Source organism: Mauremys reevesii, linkage group 19, assembly GCF_016161935.1.
Source record: "Mauremys reevesii isolate NIE-2019 linkage group 19, ASM1616193v1, whole genome shotgun sequence".
NCBI classification, from domain to species: Eukaryota; Metazoa; Chordata; order Testudines; family Geoemydidae; genus Mauremys; species Mauremys reevesii.
Genome location: NC_052641.1, coordinates 16,715,584 through 16,733,112, shown reverse-complemented (window position 1 = coordinate 16,733,112; position 17,529 = coordinate 16,715,584). Strand labels below are relative to the sequence as shown.

General features: G+C 45.9%; 1 protein-coding gene across 3 annotated transcripts in view; it reads left to right on the top strand.

Annotated features, from left to right (window-relative positions):
• Positions 1–13,780, top strand: part of DDX31 (DEAD-box helicase 31) — a 97,119-nt gene extending 83,339 nt beyond the window's left edge. For all 3 annotated transcript variants that reach the window (XM_039506657.1, XM_039506658.1, XM_039506659.1), the window contains exon 22: positions 10,464–13,780. In XM_039506657.1, coding sequence (XP_039362591.1) covers positions 10,464–10,611 — 148 coding nt within the window. In that variant the 3' untranslated portion in view covers positions 10,612–13,780. The remainder of the gene's footprint in view (positions 1–10,463) is intronic.
• The last annotated feature ends 3,749 nt before the right edge of the window (positions 13,781–17,529 follow it).

Below are 17,529 nucleotides of genomic sequence, written 5' to 3'. Positions count from 1 at the left end.
CCCCTTCCCTTACAGGCATAAGCTATAAGCTCCTTTATACCAGTATTGCTGCATCCACACTAGGGGATTCATACCAGTATAGTTGAAGTAGTACAACTTTTGTGTGTAGACAGGGCCTAATTTGGGCTGTCTCGGTTCTTGTGTGACCAACCTGAGACACAGTGGGCTTGGTTTTCAGCGGTGCGGAGCCCCCATAGCTCTCATTAACTTGCAGTGTTGTGGGTGCTTGGCACCTCTGAAAATCAGACCGTTGGTGTTTCCAGTTCATCCCACACAAATGAAGGCCCTTCCGCTTGGAAAGGAGGAAATATTGGCACCACGGTCCTGCTCAGGAGCCACAGCAGAGGACTCGCTCCCAGTAATCGCTTGCCACTAAACGGTAGCTGTGTTTAAAAGGAAGAAAGTCTCTTTTCGTTAATAAATGTCTGTTGGACTCTTTCTGTGTAATGGTGGCTGCAAACTCATATTAGCAAGTGTTTGCCGTGCATTTAAAGTACTACTCCACATAATGGTTTGTAGGCCTGTGTCATCTCCAGCTCATGCACAGACACTGGAAAAAGCAAGGGGGGAGGGGAAGGAGATGCTGGGGAGAAGGGGGGGGGGAAAGTTGGAGACAGCATTGTCCCTGCTTTGAGAAGCCACCGGGGATAGGCCGGGGCTCTGCCTCCTGCTTCAGCTGACCCTCGCCAGCAGATGGGCAACAGGACGGGAATGCCCTTGTGAGCCAGGGATTTAACAGGGCTTTATTTAGGGAAGAATAGCCTGCTTAGCCGATAAAGAGCATGTAAGATGGTATGGGGCGGGCTTTGATGTCTTGCTGGCCCAGCGGGGAGCCAAGTGATGACTGACAGCAGTGTGTCACAGGATTACTCGGCCCCTGACAATGCCCCTCTCTGTTCCTGTGATGTTGCTACTCTGTTACAGCTACTTTTTCTGTTGTTATGTGCCTCTTTAGGTGGCATTCCTCCTCCCCAAGCCTCCCATCCCATTAGCGTACAGACAGGCTGAAGATACAGTAGGTAGCATGAGGCAGTGGGGGGGCGTTAGAACAAATGGTGCAAGAGTGACTTGAACGCTCACGTGCCCATGGATTTGTATAATTGCAGGTCAGGGAAAGTGAGCAGGCTTTGCACAGGGCGGTCACGGCTCAGACTCCAGATTTCAAAACTTGGGGCAGCTGGAAAATAAAGACTCCACAAAATAACCAGAGTTGCCCTGTACAACAATTGTTGTTCTGCGCAGAACCTTGTTTTTTAATTAACTTTCTCTCTGTGTGTATGAGAGAGAGAGAGAGAGAGAGAGAGAGGCTATATTAGAATGTATAGTGAAAAGAGTAGTGAATATAGGTTCAAATTCTGCTCTCTGTTACATTAATGTAAATCCAGAGAAACTCTTAATTTCTGTAGCGTTACTCTGGATTTACACATTGGTGTAACTGAAATCAGAATTTTGCCTTGATTTTTTTTTAATTGCTTGTAAAATACAGGCTTGAAATAATAGCAGCACAGCCATTGAACAGACTTTCTTTTTCATAATGTTTATCATGTGATAAAGCAAGCATTGGTTGTCATATGGTAATTACACATTGTGTCCAAACACCCGATATCTTTTTAGTAGTCTGCAAACCAAAGCCCCATCTCTCACCACCTGCATGGAGAATAAAGAACAGACAGCCCAGAGACAAAGAAAGAAATAGAGAAATAAAGTGCAGGGGAGAGGGTCATTAAACAGACAAAGACAAGGGTTTTTTTTCATTTTTTCAAACATCCTTCCTTAATCACCCTTAGAGAGACCAGGTAGAAAAGCCAAAAACTGACAACATGGCAGCCAGGTGTTTGTTTTGTTGTAAATGCTGAAATGCTGTATCACACTCTTTTCATCCTGAATACACACATTTGTTTTCTCTGTCTCTTACGCTTGCTAGTACTCTTCATAAACTGTTTGGTATAAACTAAATAACCCCTTAATAATACCACTCTTTGCAAGACTTGATTCTGAAGATAGCATGTTGTATTAAAATAATACTCAGGATCTTCTTGGAAGGTGAAATGCAGCATTTATTTAGTAGTTGTATAGGAGGAGTTGGCAGTTTTCTCTCCTGTCAAAGACGGTGGAACTCTTTGCCACATGATGTCATTGAGGTCACAAACTTACCGAGATTGAAAGAAGGATTGGATGTTTATATAGTTAATAGGAATAGTTAGAGTTGTTATAATTAATGCAGCCAAAAAAAAAAAAAAGTTTTGAAAGGGGAAAATACCTAACATTTTAGGGTTTAAGCCAGTCTCTGTTAGGGATCTGGTGAGATCTTTATGGGGGATGGGGGTAGATTACATCCCATCTGTCTATTGAGGGGTTCTTACACCTTCCTCTGAAGCAGCTAGTGCTGGCTACTGTCTGAGACAGGACACCGAGCTAGATGGACCTCGGGTCTGATCCAGTCTGGCAGTTCCCATGTTCCTTTGTGCCTGAATGCTGTTCCAGTTCCATCCAGTTATTTTCTCTGTGTGAGGAACTGTACGTGGGATAATCAGGATGGGGAGTGCTGCTGCTTGATTGCCAAGCTGGACTGGGAATTCTCTGCTCCTCTGAAGTCATTTTTCAGTTACAAAAGTACAAAAAAATCTTGGGCACCACCAACTTCTAAGTCCATTACAATGATTCCATTTAACATTAAAGGCTGATATTTGAATATTATCTCTTTTCTGGGAGGGGAAGAAAGGGGATGTTAAAATAAGGACTAGAACATAAAGTAACAAATGAAAAGTTATAAAGAACGTAGGACTTACCCGACCAGCCCACTAGTCTGTGTTGCCTGCCTCACAGGGGTCTTTATGAGGCTTAATTTAATTAATTGTTCTAAAACACTGTGAGCAAAGTGTCATCACCAGGGCCTTTGGCAGTGTCCATTAATTGTTGCTTCAGGGAAAGGGAAGAGGTATGGACTTGTAGTTAAGGCACTGGGCAGGGGTTCCAGAGACCAGAGTTCAGTTTGCAGATTTCCTGTATGGACCTTGCTAAATCAAGTCACATCATCTCTCTGTGCCCCCGTTCCCCATCAGTAAAATGAAGACGATAATCCCTCACAGAGGTGATGTGAGGATAAATGCATTCATGAATTTGATGCACCCAGGTATTACAGTGGGGCTGTCTAAGTAGCTAGCTAGGTAGAAAGTTTTAAAAGCTCTTCTTTAGATGACAAGCTTTTTAGTGCACAGGTCAGACTTGCAGGTCTGTAAGGTGCCTAGCACACTGGCCAGTTGGATGGCGAATTGGTCTGTTACATTTTCCTTCCCCACTAAGGGCCCAGACTGGGGGGTGTGCTCAGTTCCCTCCACTCCCAGTGACTTCAAAGTGAGCTCTGGGTGTTCAGCACCTCAGTGGTTCGGGCCGTTTGGCTTTGTCTGCATTAGGAGAATGAGTACCTGTTTCTCAGCAATGTTGCATCTGTACCTGTGCCACCAGAGATGAAAGCATTAGCACAGACCGGGCTCAGGTGTTTTGTACCACAGTGTCATGAAAGCCTTCTCAGAATTAGATGAGACAGGGGTGAAAATGCCTGTGCCCATGTACATCACCGTTGCTGTGGAACATTGATCAGCTGGTCTCTCCTCTAGCTCCCCTCCTCTAAGTAGTGACGTTGCTACGCGTGTTCATCTGATGAGCACTTTGACATGGACTACGTAGTGGTCAGTTATACTAACTCTGCTTGGAGTGATACATTATACCCGAAGTCATATCCTTCTCCTGATCGCTCTCGTGACTGCCTCACACCCAGGCATTGGGGAGCAGAATGGGATGCAAACTGGTACCTTTTTTTTTGGTATCCTTGGTGTGACCCCTTTGAACTTTTCCTTGGCATTGACAACCTTGAAAAGACTGACTCCTCTAACAAAAGGGCTCTCATAGCAAGGCTGCAGCTGTATCTTCCTACGAAGCAATAATCTAATCATTAGAAGCAGCTTGCCTGCCAATTTGTGTGTGGCATTTACAGCTTCCTTAATATCACTTAATTAGTCAAAGGCAAATCTGGAGTTTTGCCCATTGAGGGATTTCTCTCAGTTTGGTTGATCGACTGTCTGCTCTGCAGAAAGGCAAACAGGACCAAATGTAAGATACAAGAGAAGGGCTGGAACCAGACTCAGAAATTCAAAGTTGATCCAAAAAATGCAGGAGGAATGGCCGGTAGGAGAGGAGCTAGTCAGTAGAGACAAATGCACAGTCATTCCGCACCGTATTTCATGCAAAACAGGCAAGTCCTTCTTACCAGCATCATGATGCTGGCAGAAGGTTTGTCCTGAAAGCAGAGTATGCTTTATAATCCTCATATGCATGCGAGGCAGAGGAGGTGCTCTTTGAATGCCTGTCTTATCCCACCAAAGCCACAATACAGAATCTTTGCTCCATCTTTTGGCTTTGCAGTGTTCTAAGCCAAGCAGGTGGAGCCAGAAAATTGCAATGACCGGTGCTGGAATTGAACACCTCGCTCTGTTTGAAGAGTCTCTCCTGCCTGTTAGGCCAAGGGAGTGAGTAGACACAGGCCAGGATTCTGTGTGGTGAACAGCTCTCCAGTGGCATTTTTTCATCCTGACTCCATAAGGAGAAGAATAGGGGATGGTTGATAACTGAGGGATCTGTCAGTTCTCTTATGTACAGCTATAGTGTGATCGACCTAGATAATTCTAAGGTTGGCTTCTTTATTGGTTAACATTTTCTGCAGCAGAGCGACAGTTGATGCTCAGTGTGATCCAATGATATTTTCCCTTTATCTTACCAAGCTTGTTTGCATCAGCTGATGACGTTGTACGTAGGCCATCTGTTGACTTGTTGAAAGGAGCGCAGCATCACTGATGAATTCTTTGCCCAAAAAAGCCTGGGTTGCGTTGGCTGCAGATGGCTCATCCAACACGAAAGGTAGAAAAAGCAGGTGTTGCAACAGCCTTGGCCCAGAGGTATCCCAGCCCTGTTGCCTGGCAGAAGTTCAGCCGCAGGATGGAATTAGCTGAGATTGATGGCACAATCCACATTGGAATGTTCTCTGATAAATTATACAGTCCGCTCAGTTCTTCTCCAAAGACACACCATGAGTTCTAGGTCTGTGCGTCAGAACTTGATACTCTTTCTAAACCTGGAGCAATTCTGGGAACTTCTTGGGTTGCTACAACCTACATGTGTTGGTTAAAGGTCATGGGGACTTGTTGCGTTGCATTGCACCAGGATTTCACACCGTTCAAGACAAATGAGAAACAACGCATCATGGAGAACATTGAGGGGAAGGGAGGAAACATTCTTCTTTAGACTCACATCATCTTAGTTCTCTTGTTGAATTCCCAAGACTGACCGACTCGATTACATTTGTTTTTTCTACTTTGTGATGTCACAGGTGGCTTTTATGACTTGGAGACTGAGAACAAATCTCAGGAGCAGATGATTGCTTCAAATGGGCAGATAAAAGCAGAAATTATAGAGAAGCAGAACAGTTTCTGGGTGTTCTCTCCACTCTCCAGTGCCCGTCTCACTTCTGTTTCTTCCTCTCAGTTGTCCAGAAGGTCTCAGCAGCTGCTGAAATGTTCCGAAACTCGGTTTGGTGCAAAGTGTCAGCGGCACTAGTCTTGTTTTGGATCTTGGCTGTGTCACAACTCATTTCTGTTGGATGTTTCCCTGGTTTTCCTTTCCCTCTGCATTTTACCATCAGTGGCCTTGGAGTCCAGAAGGTGATAAACATTTGAATCCACTCCACTTGCAAAGCCATCAAGTGCCCAAGGCAGTGTGAAAGTGATGATTCATGCCTGGTACAGTCTGCTGGGGTTCTCAAACTGTGGGTTATATTTCTTGCACCAAGCAATGGTGCTACAGGCTTCAGAGCAGCTACGCTGAAGGATGGTGCTTGGAAGATACATGTCGAAGAACAGGCATTGGATTTTGCTTTGAGGGGAGGAGAGGTTGTTGGTCATTTAGGAGCTGCCTGACCACCTGCATGGAGGTAGCATTCTGGGGTGGTGACTCTCGGATTGTGGGGCAAGGTGGGGATGGGAGGAAACTGTTATTTTTAAGAGTGATGAATACTGGGAAGAAAAATTGCAAATTGCCTAATTTTTCCACTCTAGTATGTTGTTTTCTCTTGTCTTTTTTTCCTCCCAGGCCCCACAACTTTTCCATTTATTTTCTATTGTGTCAGTTCTACATTCTCTCTCTCTCTCTCTCTCTTTCTCGGAAAGAGAAACCAAGATGTAGGGACGGTGCTGTCCTCCTGAATTCACGCTCCAGCACTTGGCACTTTACAGAGACCTCAGAAATGTCGGGGGCGGGGAGTGTTTGAGGTTGACCTGGCTGCCAGCTTCTTACACTGATAAACCCCTCTGGATACTAGCCTGGTTTTGTATTCAGAGTGATGTGGGAATCGCCTGTTATACTGAGTGTGCGTCAAATGACTCCGGGTTATTGTTTCCCCTGGAGTGCTGAGCTTTTTCCTCTTTTGAAAACTGGCCGCATCCGGCCACCTTCATCTTTGCTCAGGATAAAACAAACCATTTTAGGCCATTTCCTCTGCTCCCGTCATTGTCTCTCTTCAGAGGCTCCTGGTGCCCTGTTCTCCAAGGCTGCAATTTAATTACAGGTGTGCACAGGCAGCTTTAAGTGTGGTCTCTTATTCCTACCAGTGTGGAGGTTTATTCCCCAAATGACACCACGCAATTACTGGCTTCTCTCTCTCCCTCCCTCTCCTCCTTGTCCCCCCACCCCTGCCCCACTGCACAAACACAGCTTTGTCCCCACCCTCTTAATGAAGTGACTAGAGGGACTCCAGAGGGACTTTGATCTTACCTATCACCTGGCAACACTAAAACCATCTTCTAGATGTCTGACAAGAAAGAACAGGAACCAGGGCTGTCTCTGGGGAGGGGGTGCCAAGTTCCTAGCTGTGTAGCCCAGAGAAATTCTTAGACCTTTAACCAGCCTGGCACGGGAAATCAGGGTGTAACTATGCCCCTGAAAAGTCAATGGAACGTGCTCTTGACATCTGTCCCAGTTAGTGCCTCTGATCCAATATTGCTTTAGGTAATTCTTGGCCAGAGTCCAGATGCCGCAAAGATCAGATACAGTAGGAACATAGGAATTGTCAGACTAGACCAGGTCCACGGTCCATCTTGAAGAGCATCCTGCCTCTGACAGCAGCCAGGTCCAAATGCTTCAGAAGACAGTACAAGGAACCCCATAATGAACAGTTAATGGAATGACTTGCTTATAGGGGAAGTTTCTTCCTAACCCCCAACACTTAGTGTCTATCTTGTGCCCTGAACTATGACATTTTCTGACCCTTTCACATTTTACCCCATCTAATGAAAGAGAGGATGGGGGGTTTTTTTAATCCATTTAAGTGTTTGCTCCTCCTCTGAACTGTGCTAAAATCTTGGCATTTCAGAGAGTCGGAATAGGTCTGTGTGTTGAGAAACCTTTTTCCTACCAGTGCCCCTAAGTTACCTGGGTTTGCAGAACTCTACCTCAGACGTGGATGGCTGCTTTTGGAATGGCTCTTCTGGAAGGAGGAATTTAACAGGTGTGGATTTTTCTGCCCATCATGACATGTCCTGGTTAGGGCTCGAGCCTGTCATGTCTAGGTGCTAGATCACAGAAAGAAACCTTGGCCAGTCCCCCAGTTATAGGAACCCAGGTTCTGTATGTACCACAGCTGTGTTTATGCATTTGTAAGCCTTTCTGCAGAGCCCCTCACCATAGTACCTGGGGGCCCCACAAACCTTCATGAATGTAGCTGTACAACAGGGTGTGGAGTGACAGGAGGTGTATTATTGTCCCTGTTTTGCAGCTGGGGGAGCTGAGGCACAGTGAAATTAAGTGATTTGCCCAGCATTGCACAGGGAGTCTGTGGCAGAGTCAAGGACTGAATCCAGGTCTGAGCCCACAGCCCAGTGTCATAACCACAAAGCCATCCTTCCTCACTGTGGTTGTCTGGATGCTGCTATTCTTGTAGACAACACTCTAGCGATCTACAGTAACACAGAAGTCAGTGGAGTTTCCGGATTTACTCTGGTGAAACTGAGATCAGAATCTGGCCCGGTGATCCTGACCTTCCAAATTTACTATTGCTATAGATTATTACTACTGCCTATGGCTCTTGCACCTCTTGTTTAAGTAGGGTCCCGACAACAGCAGTGCTGTATTTTTCTTAATGATTAGTGTAGGTTCTACAGCACAGCTCCATCGATTTGTGGCACTGGTTACAGGAAGCAGCCTCTCCTCTCCTGCATTCCCATTCCCCGCCTCTCCCTCTACAGCTGATCACTGTAGCAGGGGGTATTGATTTACTAATTGGACAGTGATTTCACCTGATTGATAATAAAGTGCTGTACAACCTCCCTGCTGAGCTGAAATTCAGCCTGGCGGCTACTGGGAGGTTACTTGTCCTCAGCACAAATAGTTTTGTGTTGTTAAGTAAACTTATTTGTTGCCCAGTAATACTCAAATTACTGTACTAAGTGCTTGGAGATGCAATGAAAGTGTCAATCAGAAACTTCATCATATGTTGAGAAACTCACCTAAATAAGTAAATGGTGACTAAAGTTACTGCCTAAGTAAAAGTAGGTGTCTGCATGCTACGACTCCTCGGTTCTATTCCTGGCTTTTCCCCCAACTCATTGTGTGACTTTGGGGGAGTCATTTCACCTCTGTACCTCAGTTTCCCCCTCTGCTAAATGACCTGGCACTTGGTAGATAGTATAACACAAAATGCAAGACTGAAAGCCTATGGTTTCTAAGGCTCTGCTCTAATGTATACCCCTGTATATAAATGAATGTCACTGCCGGAGCATGCACAGGCTTGCTGTTGTATACCATCACCTCCTGTAGAGGAGCAGATACATTCTTACCTGCTTTGCAATGGGCTTTGAGATCTATTATTACTATTTATTACTTATATCACTCTAGCACCTACAGGCACCTACCACAGCTGGGGCTCCATTGGGCTAGGCACTGTCCAGATACATAGTGAGTGATAGCTCCTGCCCTGAAGAACTTACACTCTAAACAGACAAGACAGCTAAAGGCTGGGAGGATAACAGAAGCCCCAAGAGGGGAGGTGACTTGCCCAAGGCCACAGAGCAGGACAGTGGCAGAGCCTATAGAACCACTAGAAGATCCGTTTTGGAATGTAGCAGCCAGTCAGAATACAGTTGCCTTTGCAACAGTCTCTGGTGCAGAAGCTGTCAGAGTTCCAGGCAACTGTGTACCTGCCTTACCCCTCAGTGATCCGGCTCATCAGCCATCACCTCTCTTGGGTAGAGACCTGCATCTCTCTTCTTCCTGGCTGGGGTTTTTCCAGGCTGCACAATTCCGTGCCTATACTGTGTTATTGCCCGCAAGCCAGAGTGTGTAAACAGGCCAGCGTCGGTGGCTCTCTCTTCAGAGGCTATAAGTGGCATCATTGCCCGCATGTATAAGTTACCACACAGGTCTTTCTAAGCAAGCACATGTATTCTTAAGGGGAAAGAATCAGAGAGAAAACGTATTAAAAGAATAAAAGAGCCTAATAAATGTACTTACTCAGGATCACCCTGCCTGCCAACTCCTGCAGGTGCTCTGGTAGGAATCAATCCTTCAAACCCTTGTGTTTACAAGTTCATAACAGCGGTAGCTCAGAACAAGCACACCCATGCATACTTTTCCCTTATGCGACTTGATCTTCCGATTCCAGGAATAGATCATCATATGGTCCCTTCCTTGGGGCATAGCTTCAAAAGGCTGGGGTTTGGCATACCTGGGGAGGAGGCCAGGAATTTTTATTCACCTCCCCCTAGATATTTCTCAGGAAACCCACTTCATACATATTGCCCCAAAAGACCATTCTTGTCTGCTATATTGTTCAGTGTGGTCCTTTGATCAGCCAGGCCCCCAATAATACAGAACCTTTGTATTTCATGCAGTGGACTCCAAAGATACTCAGATTTAGTTCAATAAGGTTTTTCCAGGATATTGCAGGAAATTGCCATATCTGCCACAAAACCCTACGAGATGTGTGTGTTGTTTGCAGGCTACTGGCAGAAAAGATTGTCTTGGGTTGGGGTGTTTGTTTGTTTTTTTTTTAGCACAGGGTTTAGTTCTGTTATAAAATGTTTTCATTGCTCAGTGTCTTCAGGCTGGGTTTTTTTTATTTGCAAACTGCTGTGTCACACACTTCAGCCGTCAGCGCCTACCCCCCCACCAGAGCATTTGTTCAGAACAAAGGCTCCCTTTTAAAAATGGCATGATATTTTGCCACTTTTATGAAAAACTGTCACAACAATATCTAATTCTGCATGAGACGGAATTTCAAAACAGGCATCAAGGAGAGGAAGCTGTACTTGTGCTAATGCGCGAATGTCACTTCCACAGCTGTAGAATAAGTCACCCACCAAACTGGATTTCAAAAGGAAAGAAATCTAAACCCCTTCTCTTTGCTCTCTTCTTTCCAGGCCTGACCTTCGCAGGAAAACCCAAGGCAAACGCCGCCTTGCTGAAATCTTGCGATCTGAATACTCTAGTGGGATGGACTCTGGTGTATCCAAGGTCAAGAGAAGGAAAGGACACGGCAAACCTGGCAACCAGAAAATGCTGAGCTGAACTGGGAGTTTCCAGCTCTTTGCTGCAGAAACTAGTTCTGGAGAACGCATGGGGCAGAAGGGAAGGCGACATGCAATGCAAACTGAGGTGCACCAGAATTTAACAGAGAATTTTTAAAAGGCTAAACCCTCAGAGAGCTGAGCCCCCAGAAGACCTGAATGGAGCCGAAATCAAACAAGTTCTGTTCTCAGTCAAGATTGCTCCATTGCAAATAAATGCAGCTTCATGAAGATGCACAAAGTTTCTAAGTTTTGCTGTTTTAAACCATGACCTTTGTTTTTGTAAAGAAAATGTGGAGCAGTCAAATGAAGTGTAGAGAGAAATGTGCAACCACCAAAAAATAAAGTGACCATCAAATGGGTTAAGATAGGAGCTGAGTTCATTGGGGCGATTATGATGTTTAAAAGGCCTATAGGAACCAGTTGTTTGGGTTTTTTTAATAGAGAAAGCTGAAGTGGTGCCTGGACGTTACTATCTTAGTTGTTTATTCTGAGATTAGCTAGTATCCAAGCCTTCACCTGACCTGAGCAAGCTGTGGAGCTTGGGCCAGATCCAGATGGCATTGAAGTGAATGGCAAAAGTCCCCATCACTTGAGAACAAGATTGTACGTAAATAGACATGCGCTCCATTCCCTACTCCTCTCTCGGGCAAAATTTAGAGGTAGGATTTGTCCCCGAATCCTTCAGGATTTAGCCACATGTAATATGTCTTGCTTCTCAGCACAGAAAAGTCTGTGAGGAGCATTTCTAACGCTTAGTGATACCATCATTTTGTAGCGCGCTTTATTGCTCATTCTGAAAAGCACATTGACTTTAGCCGTCCCTTGCATCGGTCAAGCTTATTTATTTATTTTCTTCGCCTTTTCAGGAGCATATTCTAGGCTAATTGATTTGTCTCCTTGTGTTCCCCTGTTTGCCTTTGAAGTGGAAAGACCCAAAAGCTGGAATTTCTTCCTTCTTTTATTGATTTTATTCCTCCTCAGAACCCAGGAGGGAGGGGACTCCTGGGAGTTCTTTGTGGTGTGATCGGACGGAGGCTGTGATTGGGCCCGTTCATGATTGCCTGGCACTTGGAATAAATCCTAACTCTTTTGAAGTCAATGGCAAAACTCCCAGTGACGTCAGTCGGGCCAGGATTCCGTTGGATTGTCATTCTGTGCAGGAAATGGCGCTTTCTCAAGGCCTGGTCTGAGACTAGAATGAGTTCCCCACTGGAACTATGGACGTTTGCAAAATTCACCACCTTCCACTCTGAGTGCAAGGCTCACTCCCTCAGTCTGCCTTCTCTAAGAAAAACACATAGCCAACACGCACTGTAAAAAAAACAAAATAAACCTCAACCAAAACACAAACCCTACCAAAACAGAGCGCTCCACTGCACACACAATTCTCCCCCGGGGAGAGGATGAGAGAGAGAGAACAAACTACACATGACAGATGTTACACGTCACCTAATGCACTACCATAAGGGGCTCAGATAGAACAGCAAGGAGGGTGGTATAAGAACGTATATGAAACAGAATTCACAGCAGTGCAAAGTGGGCTTAAAATGTACCCGAATCAGCATGATATCCACTTGGCACTGAGATAAGTGATGACACACGCTGCAGAGTAACAGTGAGTTGTGTCCCGTGTTGCAGAAGGGGCGCAATCAGTCCAAAAGTGTTTATTTTGTCAAGTGAGTGTAACTCTTGAGTATCAGAGCAATTCTTCTCTTCTCTTCCCAGGTGATCACTGAACAACACCTTCCTGGTTTTAAAGCAGTAGTTTTTGAGAAAGAAGGATGTGAAAAAAATGCTCCGATGTAAAATAAAGTGAAGGGCAGAGAGTCGGAGGGTAATCAGGATTTATTAGATCAAAATTAAATAAAGAAACCACCCTCCTGATATTTGGGGAAGGGGACGGGTAATCAGGTTTAAAAAGTAACCTGAGGCTGCAAATGACTCATTGTGTGATGCAAAAAGTGTAAGCTTGGGGAGAATTGATCCTGTGCATGAAGGGGGGGAAAATATGACCTTCTCCAAGATGACTGTCATATGAGAATTAATAGAGACTGTTGGTGAATTTATACTACTAATACCAAAGAGCTGCCAGCACCTCAGTCAGACATTAGGAAATCTCCTCACTCTCTGTGTTATTGGGGCGTGTCCTGGGCTTGATGGAACAGTGAGCGATTAAGCTTTTTTACCTGTATACCTTTCTCTGTGAGCCTCACCGTCTTTTAGTTGGTAGCTGTGGATTAATGCTGAGTGATTCTGGGAGGGAAGGTGGGGGAGATCATCAGAAAAAATGGTAAAGGAAATAGATGTATATTTAAAGAAAAGTCAAACGTTTATCTGATCATGATCTTGAGGTCCCTTCTGCAAACCTCAGGATTTATGAGTGGGTTTATATGTAGCTAAATTCTGCTCTCGGTTACACCTATACACCCCAACTGATTGCATTGTCTGTCCCAGAATCTGTATTCTGATCTAGTTTATCACATGTAGCAGCTTTAGCTAATTTTAGCTAAATTTAAACCACATTTAATATAAATCAGTATCTGAGTGTTGCTCTTGGTATAGATATTCTACCTCGGTTGTGTGAAAACATCAGCATAATTCTACTGTGTATTTGTCTGTTTTTTTAATTTTAAAGAGTGCCTTTATTGTCCCATTGACTTTTAGTTTGATTTCAGAGCAGAGTTTGGTTTTAAAAGTGATAAAGCCTCTTGTTTTTAATTTTCAGTTAATCCCACCTGTTCTGATATGCTGCACTTCAGATTTCCATTCATATATACCCTTACAGTCAAGGAGTTCTGTTCCTGGTGTGTGGATGGAGCCTGGAATTCTCACTCTAAAAAAACGCTCGTGCACCTTCTCGCTTATATCTTTGGACTCCTGTTTATTTAGATTGTAAGATCCATGGGGCAGTGACCACATCTTTGCCTGGCATAGGGCCAAGAACGCCCTTTGTGCTTTACCAATAATAAGGGGCCAGATCCCACTCTCCTTTCAAGGTTAGAAAGGGCCCTGCCTGGGTGGGACTGGTACAGTTGTGCTGCCCAGTTGGCGCAGACTTGCAATTCTTGCTCTCCCGGAGGCTAAGTGGAACCATCCCCAGAAAGCTGAAGTTGGTGCATCATCCCGTGAGTGCTTTTGATCTCCACTGACTCCCCATTCGCTTCAGAAGAGAATTCAAGGTTCTTCTCCTAAGGTACCTTTGGGTTGGGGCCTTGGTCCGGCAGAGACTGCCTTTGAGACCCTCCAAGACAGCTACTCTGCGCAGGTATTTGAAATGCCCCAGATTTCACCTCTCAGATGCTGGCAGGGGGAGGTGGTGGTGGTGGTAGGGCTCTACTTGGGGCTTCCTTTCCAGAGGCGATCAGGCTGAGCATGTTCAGTTCCAAGTTGAAGACACACCTTTGCCATAAAACCTTTCCCTAGGGACAATGCCTGTAATTAAAACAGCAAAACTTCCCTGCCCATCCAAATTCTCATTCCTCTGTGACCCAGGGGAGCAGAGAGAGAAACACCATTTGTTCTGGACTCGTGCTTCAGCATAATTTTCTTCAGTGCTTAGATGCTAAGGTAATAGTGCCTTATAAATACCTTTGATGGAGAGCTGCTGCAGAGTGATGATTCTGCGGATCTGTGGTATGGAATGGAGGGGAGTGGGGTATTCCTTCAGCCTCTGCAGCGAACCCCACGCTGCTGCTTGACCACTCAGGCTGTGATCTTGTTCCAGCATTTGACACAATGGTTGCACCTGTTTACACCTGAAGTCAACTGTTAAAGGATCATTGACAGTCCCTGCATTGAGAGAGGAGCAGACTAGCAATCCACTGGCATGTATGTGCCCTTAATTGAATCACTGCTGCTACAGTATAAACACAGAGTGGCTGGAATGCAGAGTAATTCTGACTTTAATGGAGTTGCTTCAGATTTACCACGTTCTAAATGAGAGCTGGGGTTAGCCCCCTTGTCATCCATTCCTACTGCAGACAGCTCCCTTCAAACCAAAAGAGCAAAGAATGAAGATAGACCACAAAGTTGGACAACAGATCCTTTCTGTGCTTGGTACCTAGATTGCATTTTATAGCGGGCCGGGCAATTGTACTCATGTGTTGATGTTTCAGAACCCAAACTGTGAACAGAAAGCAACACGTTAATGAAATGTTTGTCAAGGAAAATCTTGACCCTTGGGGAAAAATAAGCCTTGGACTAGAACAGTTGTAGTCTTGTAGATGGTTTCTGTCACGTGACTGATACGTGTCATCCAGCATTTGATTTCAATCATTTTTTTGTTTTAAAGCCATTGCACCAGGTTTAATTCCACTAAGAATTCCCCAGGGTGTTTATTCTTTGCTTTAGAGTAGAGCCCAGGGTCACAGCTGCACTTGGCAAGATGTCCAAATGGATAGTAATAAAACAGGCCCTGTCCCGAGGCCCGTTACATTCCAATGTTCAGTATATTGGGGGAAGACAGTCTTGTGCCTAAAGCACAGAACTAAGACTTAAAGCTGCTGACTTCTACGTCTACTCCTGACACAAACTTGCTCTATGACTCCTCTGGGCAATCTCGTCCCCTGCCCAGTGCCTCAGTTTCCCCATTTGTAAAATGACGATAATACCCAACCTCAGCAGGGTAGAGTGAGGTGAAATGTTTTAATAGTTTCAAATTACTTTGGGATCCTCTTGCAGAAGGTGCTGTTTACATTGGAAATAGACTTCATTATTATAAAGGGCATATACTCAGTGTGATGTTTTCACTAAATTGTGATTTTAAAAAATAAACTCTCTTTTACTGTGACTGTTAAAGCTCCCTTAAAGAAACAGCTCTAAACTTCAACACCGCTCCACTTTCTTTACCAGAAGGACTCGAGTTTGGTCAGTTCCTATTCGCTAAGCTTGATATTTCTTTTGGATTGTAGCCTTGGTTTCTTCTACTGCAGTAATTTTACCACAAACACGTGCTAGTTAATATTTTAAAATGCTGGTTAAAATTCACTTTACCGTGGAGGTTTGCAGCTTCTTCCAGGTGTGAATTAGCAAAACAAATTTAAATATTGCCATTCTAAACTTGTAGGGAAGCCTTGTACTTCATTAATGTAAGAGGTGGAATCTGCTAGGAGGTACAAGGACAATTAAATAGTAGAGAATGTCTTTGATTTACATTCCTGCTGTGTAAATGTAAGGAAGGTTGCTGTATTCTCTCTGCCTTCACTCTCACAAAATGAAAAGCACACCCAGTGCAAGTTGTCCTTTGATAGATTTTTAATATGATTTTAAAGAGTGTTGTTTGGCCTCATTCTTATTCAATGAGATTAATTTAAAGCACTTATCCCCTGGGTTTAAGTCAATCCATGTAGGATTTTGGACTGGGTTTGTTGCATGGGGGAGTTTTGTTTGCATGCTGCTCTGAGAGACTCCTTTCCCACTTCATTAACCCTGAGCTGGGGACAATCCCTCCCATCCAGAGCCGAGGATTTACCAAACCCCACCATTCAGATGCAAAGAAACAGCACCCTCCACAAAGGCAAGGGGGCTGCTTGACTTAATTAGTTGCTGTGCATTTTGCAAAATTATAACAATGCCGACATACTGTCACGAAGAAAAAAAAACCCCGAATAGAAACAGGGTCAGCTCTGAATCTGGCTTTCCTCAGGCCTGTGAGATTCTGGGTGTTGTTTCTTCGAAGGCTCCCCCCGCCCCCCGCACCCAGCTCTCCAGTTCTCTATTGTTGCCATTTACATGTAGATCCCTGGCCGAGCCGGGTCCCCCGTTTCCCAGCGTGGCTTGCTGTGGTAGCCGCTCCTGCTGCAGGGGTTGGTTGTTCTTGATCAGCAGCAGTTCACCCTGCCCGAGGTAGGGTCCCATCCCGGTGCCCCCCCCGCCCGGGGGCGCGGTGCTAGCGGCCGGGGGAAGGCGGGTGGGTTTGGACTGGAGCCCCCCCGCGCCACGCTGCAGCCCTGGGGACACCGGGGTGGGGGTGACAGAGGATGGGTGCTGGACTTTGCCTGGGCTGTGTGCTGAGAAGTCTGCAGAGCTGGGGTGGGGGAGGGGATGGCGGGGGGGCTAGGACCTGCTGCAGACTAGGTTCTCTTTCCCCCCCCCCATGTGCCTCCCATCTCACCCCCTCCCCCGCCCTTTGCACGGGAAGGGCCGCGTGCGCTCGGACGGGAGCTGTGCAAGGAGCCTGGCCCACAGGTTGGCTGGGCGGGGGGGTGAGAGAGGGGGCGGCACAGGGCTAAGCCTCGCAGCCCATCTGTCAGGTCCCCGGGACGGGTAGCCGCTCCCAGCCTGTCCCGGTGACCAGCTGCTGGGCTCGCTGGCTGCAGCCAGATGAGCGACACTTTTAAAGGGTGGAAACAATCCATTTTCCAAAGCGATCATTTAAAGCACTTAGGCAATTACACACTTAAGATTAGCGTTAATAATTCACCAGGACCGCGGCTACCCCTGGGCCAGGGCTCCTCCACCCGCCGCCCCGCAAGGTGCGAGGGGCCGGGACAATGGGGAGGGGGCTGCCGGCTCTGCTCCCCACATGCCAGCACTTGCATCCGAAGAAGTGGGTATTCACCCACGAAAGCTCATGCTGCAAAACGTCTGTTAGTCTATAAGGTGCCACAGGATTCTTTGCTGCTTTTACAGAACCAGACTAACACGGCTACCCCTCTGATACATGCCAGCACTGTGGCTCTGCCCGGGTTTCCCGTGGCTCTGGGGCGGATCCAGCTGCAGTATAAATCAGGAGTGGCTCTGGAGTCAGAGGGCCTGATTCCCCTGTTAGAAATCAGGAGCGACTCCCTTGCAGTCAGGGATGAGTCTCCTTTCTCTGACACGGGTGTAAATCTGCGGTGACTTCTCTTGAGCGGCTGGAGTTACAACCCAGCAGAATCAGGCCCCCTCTTCGAGTGGCCAAAATACGTTTTGCCTG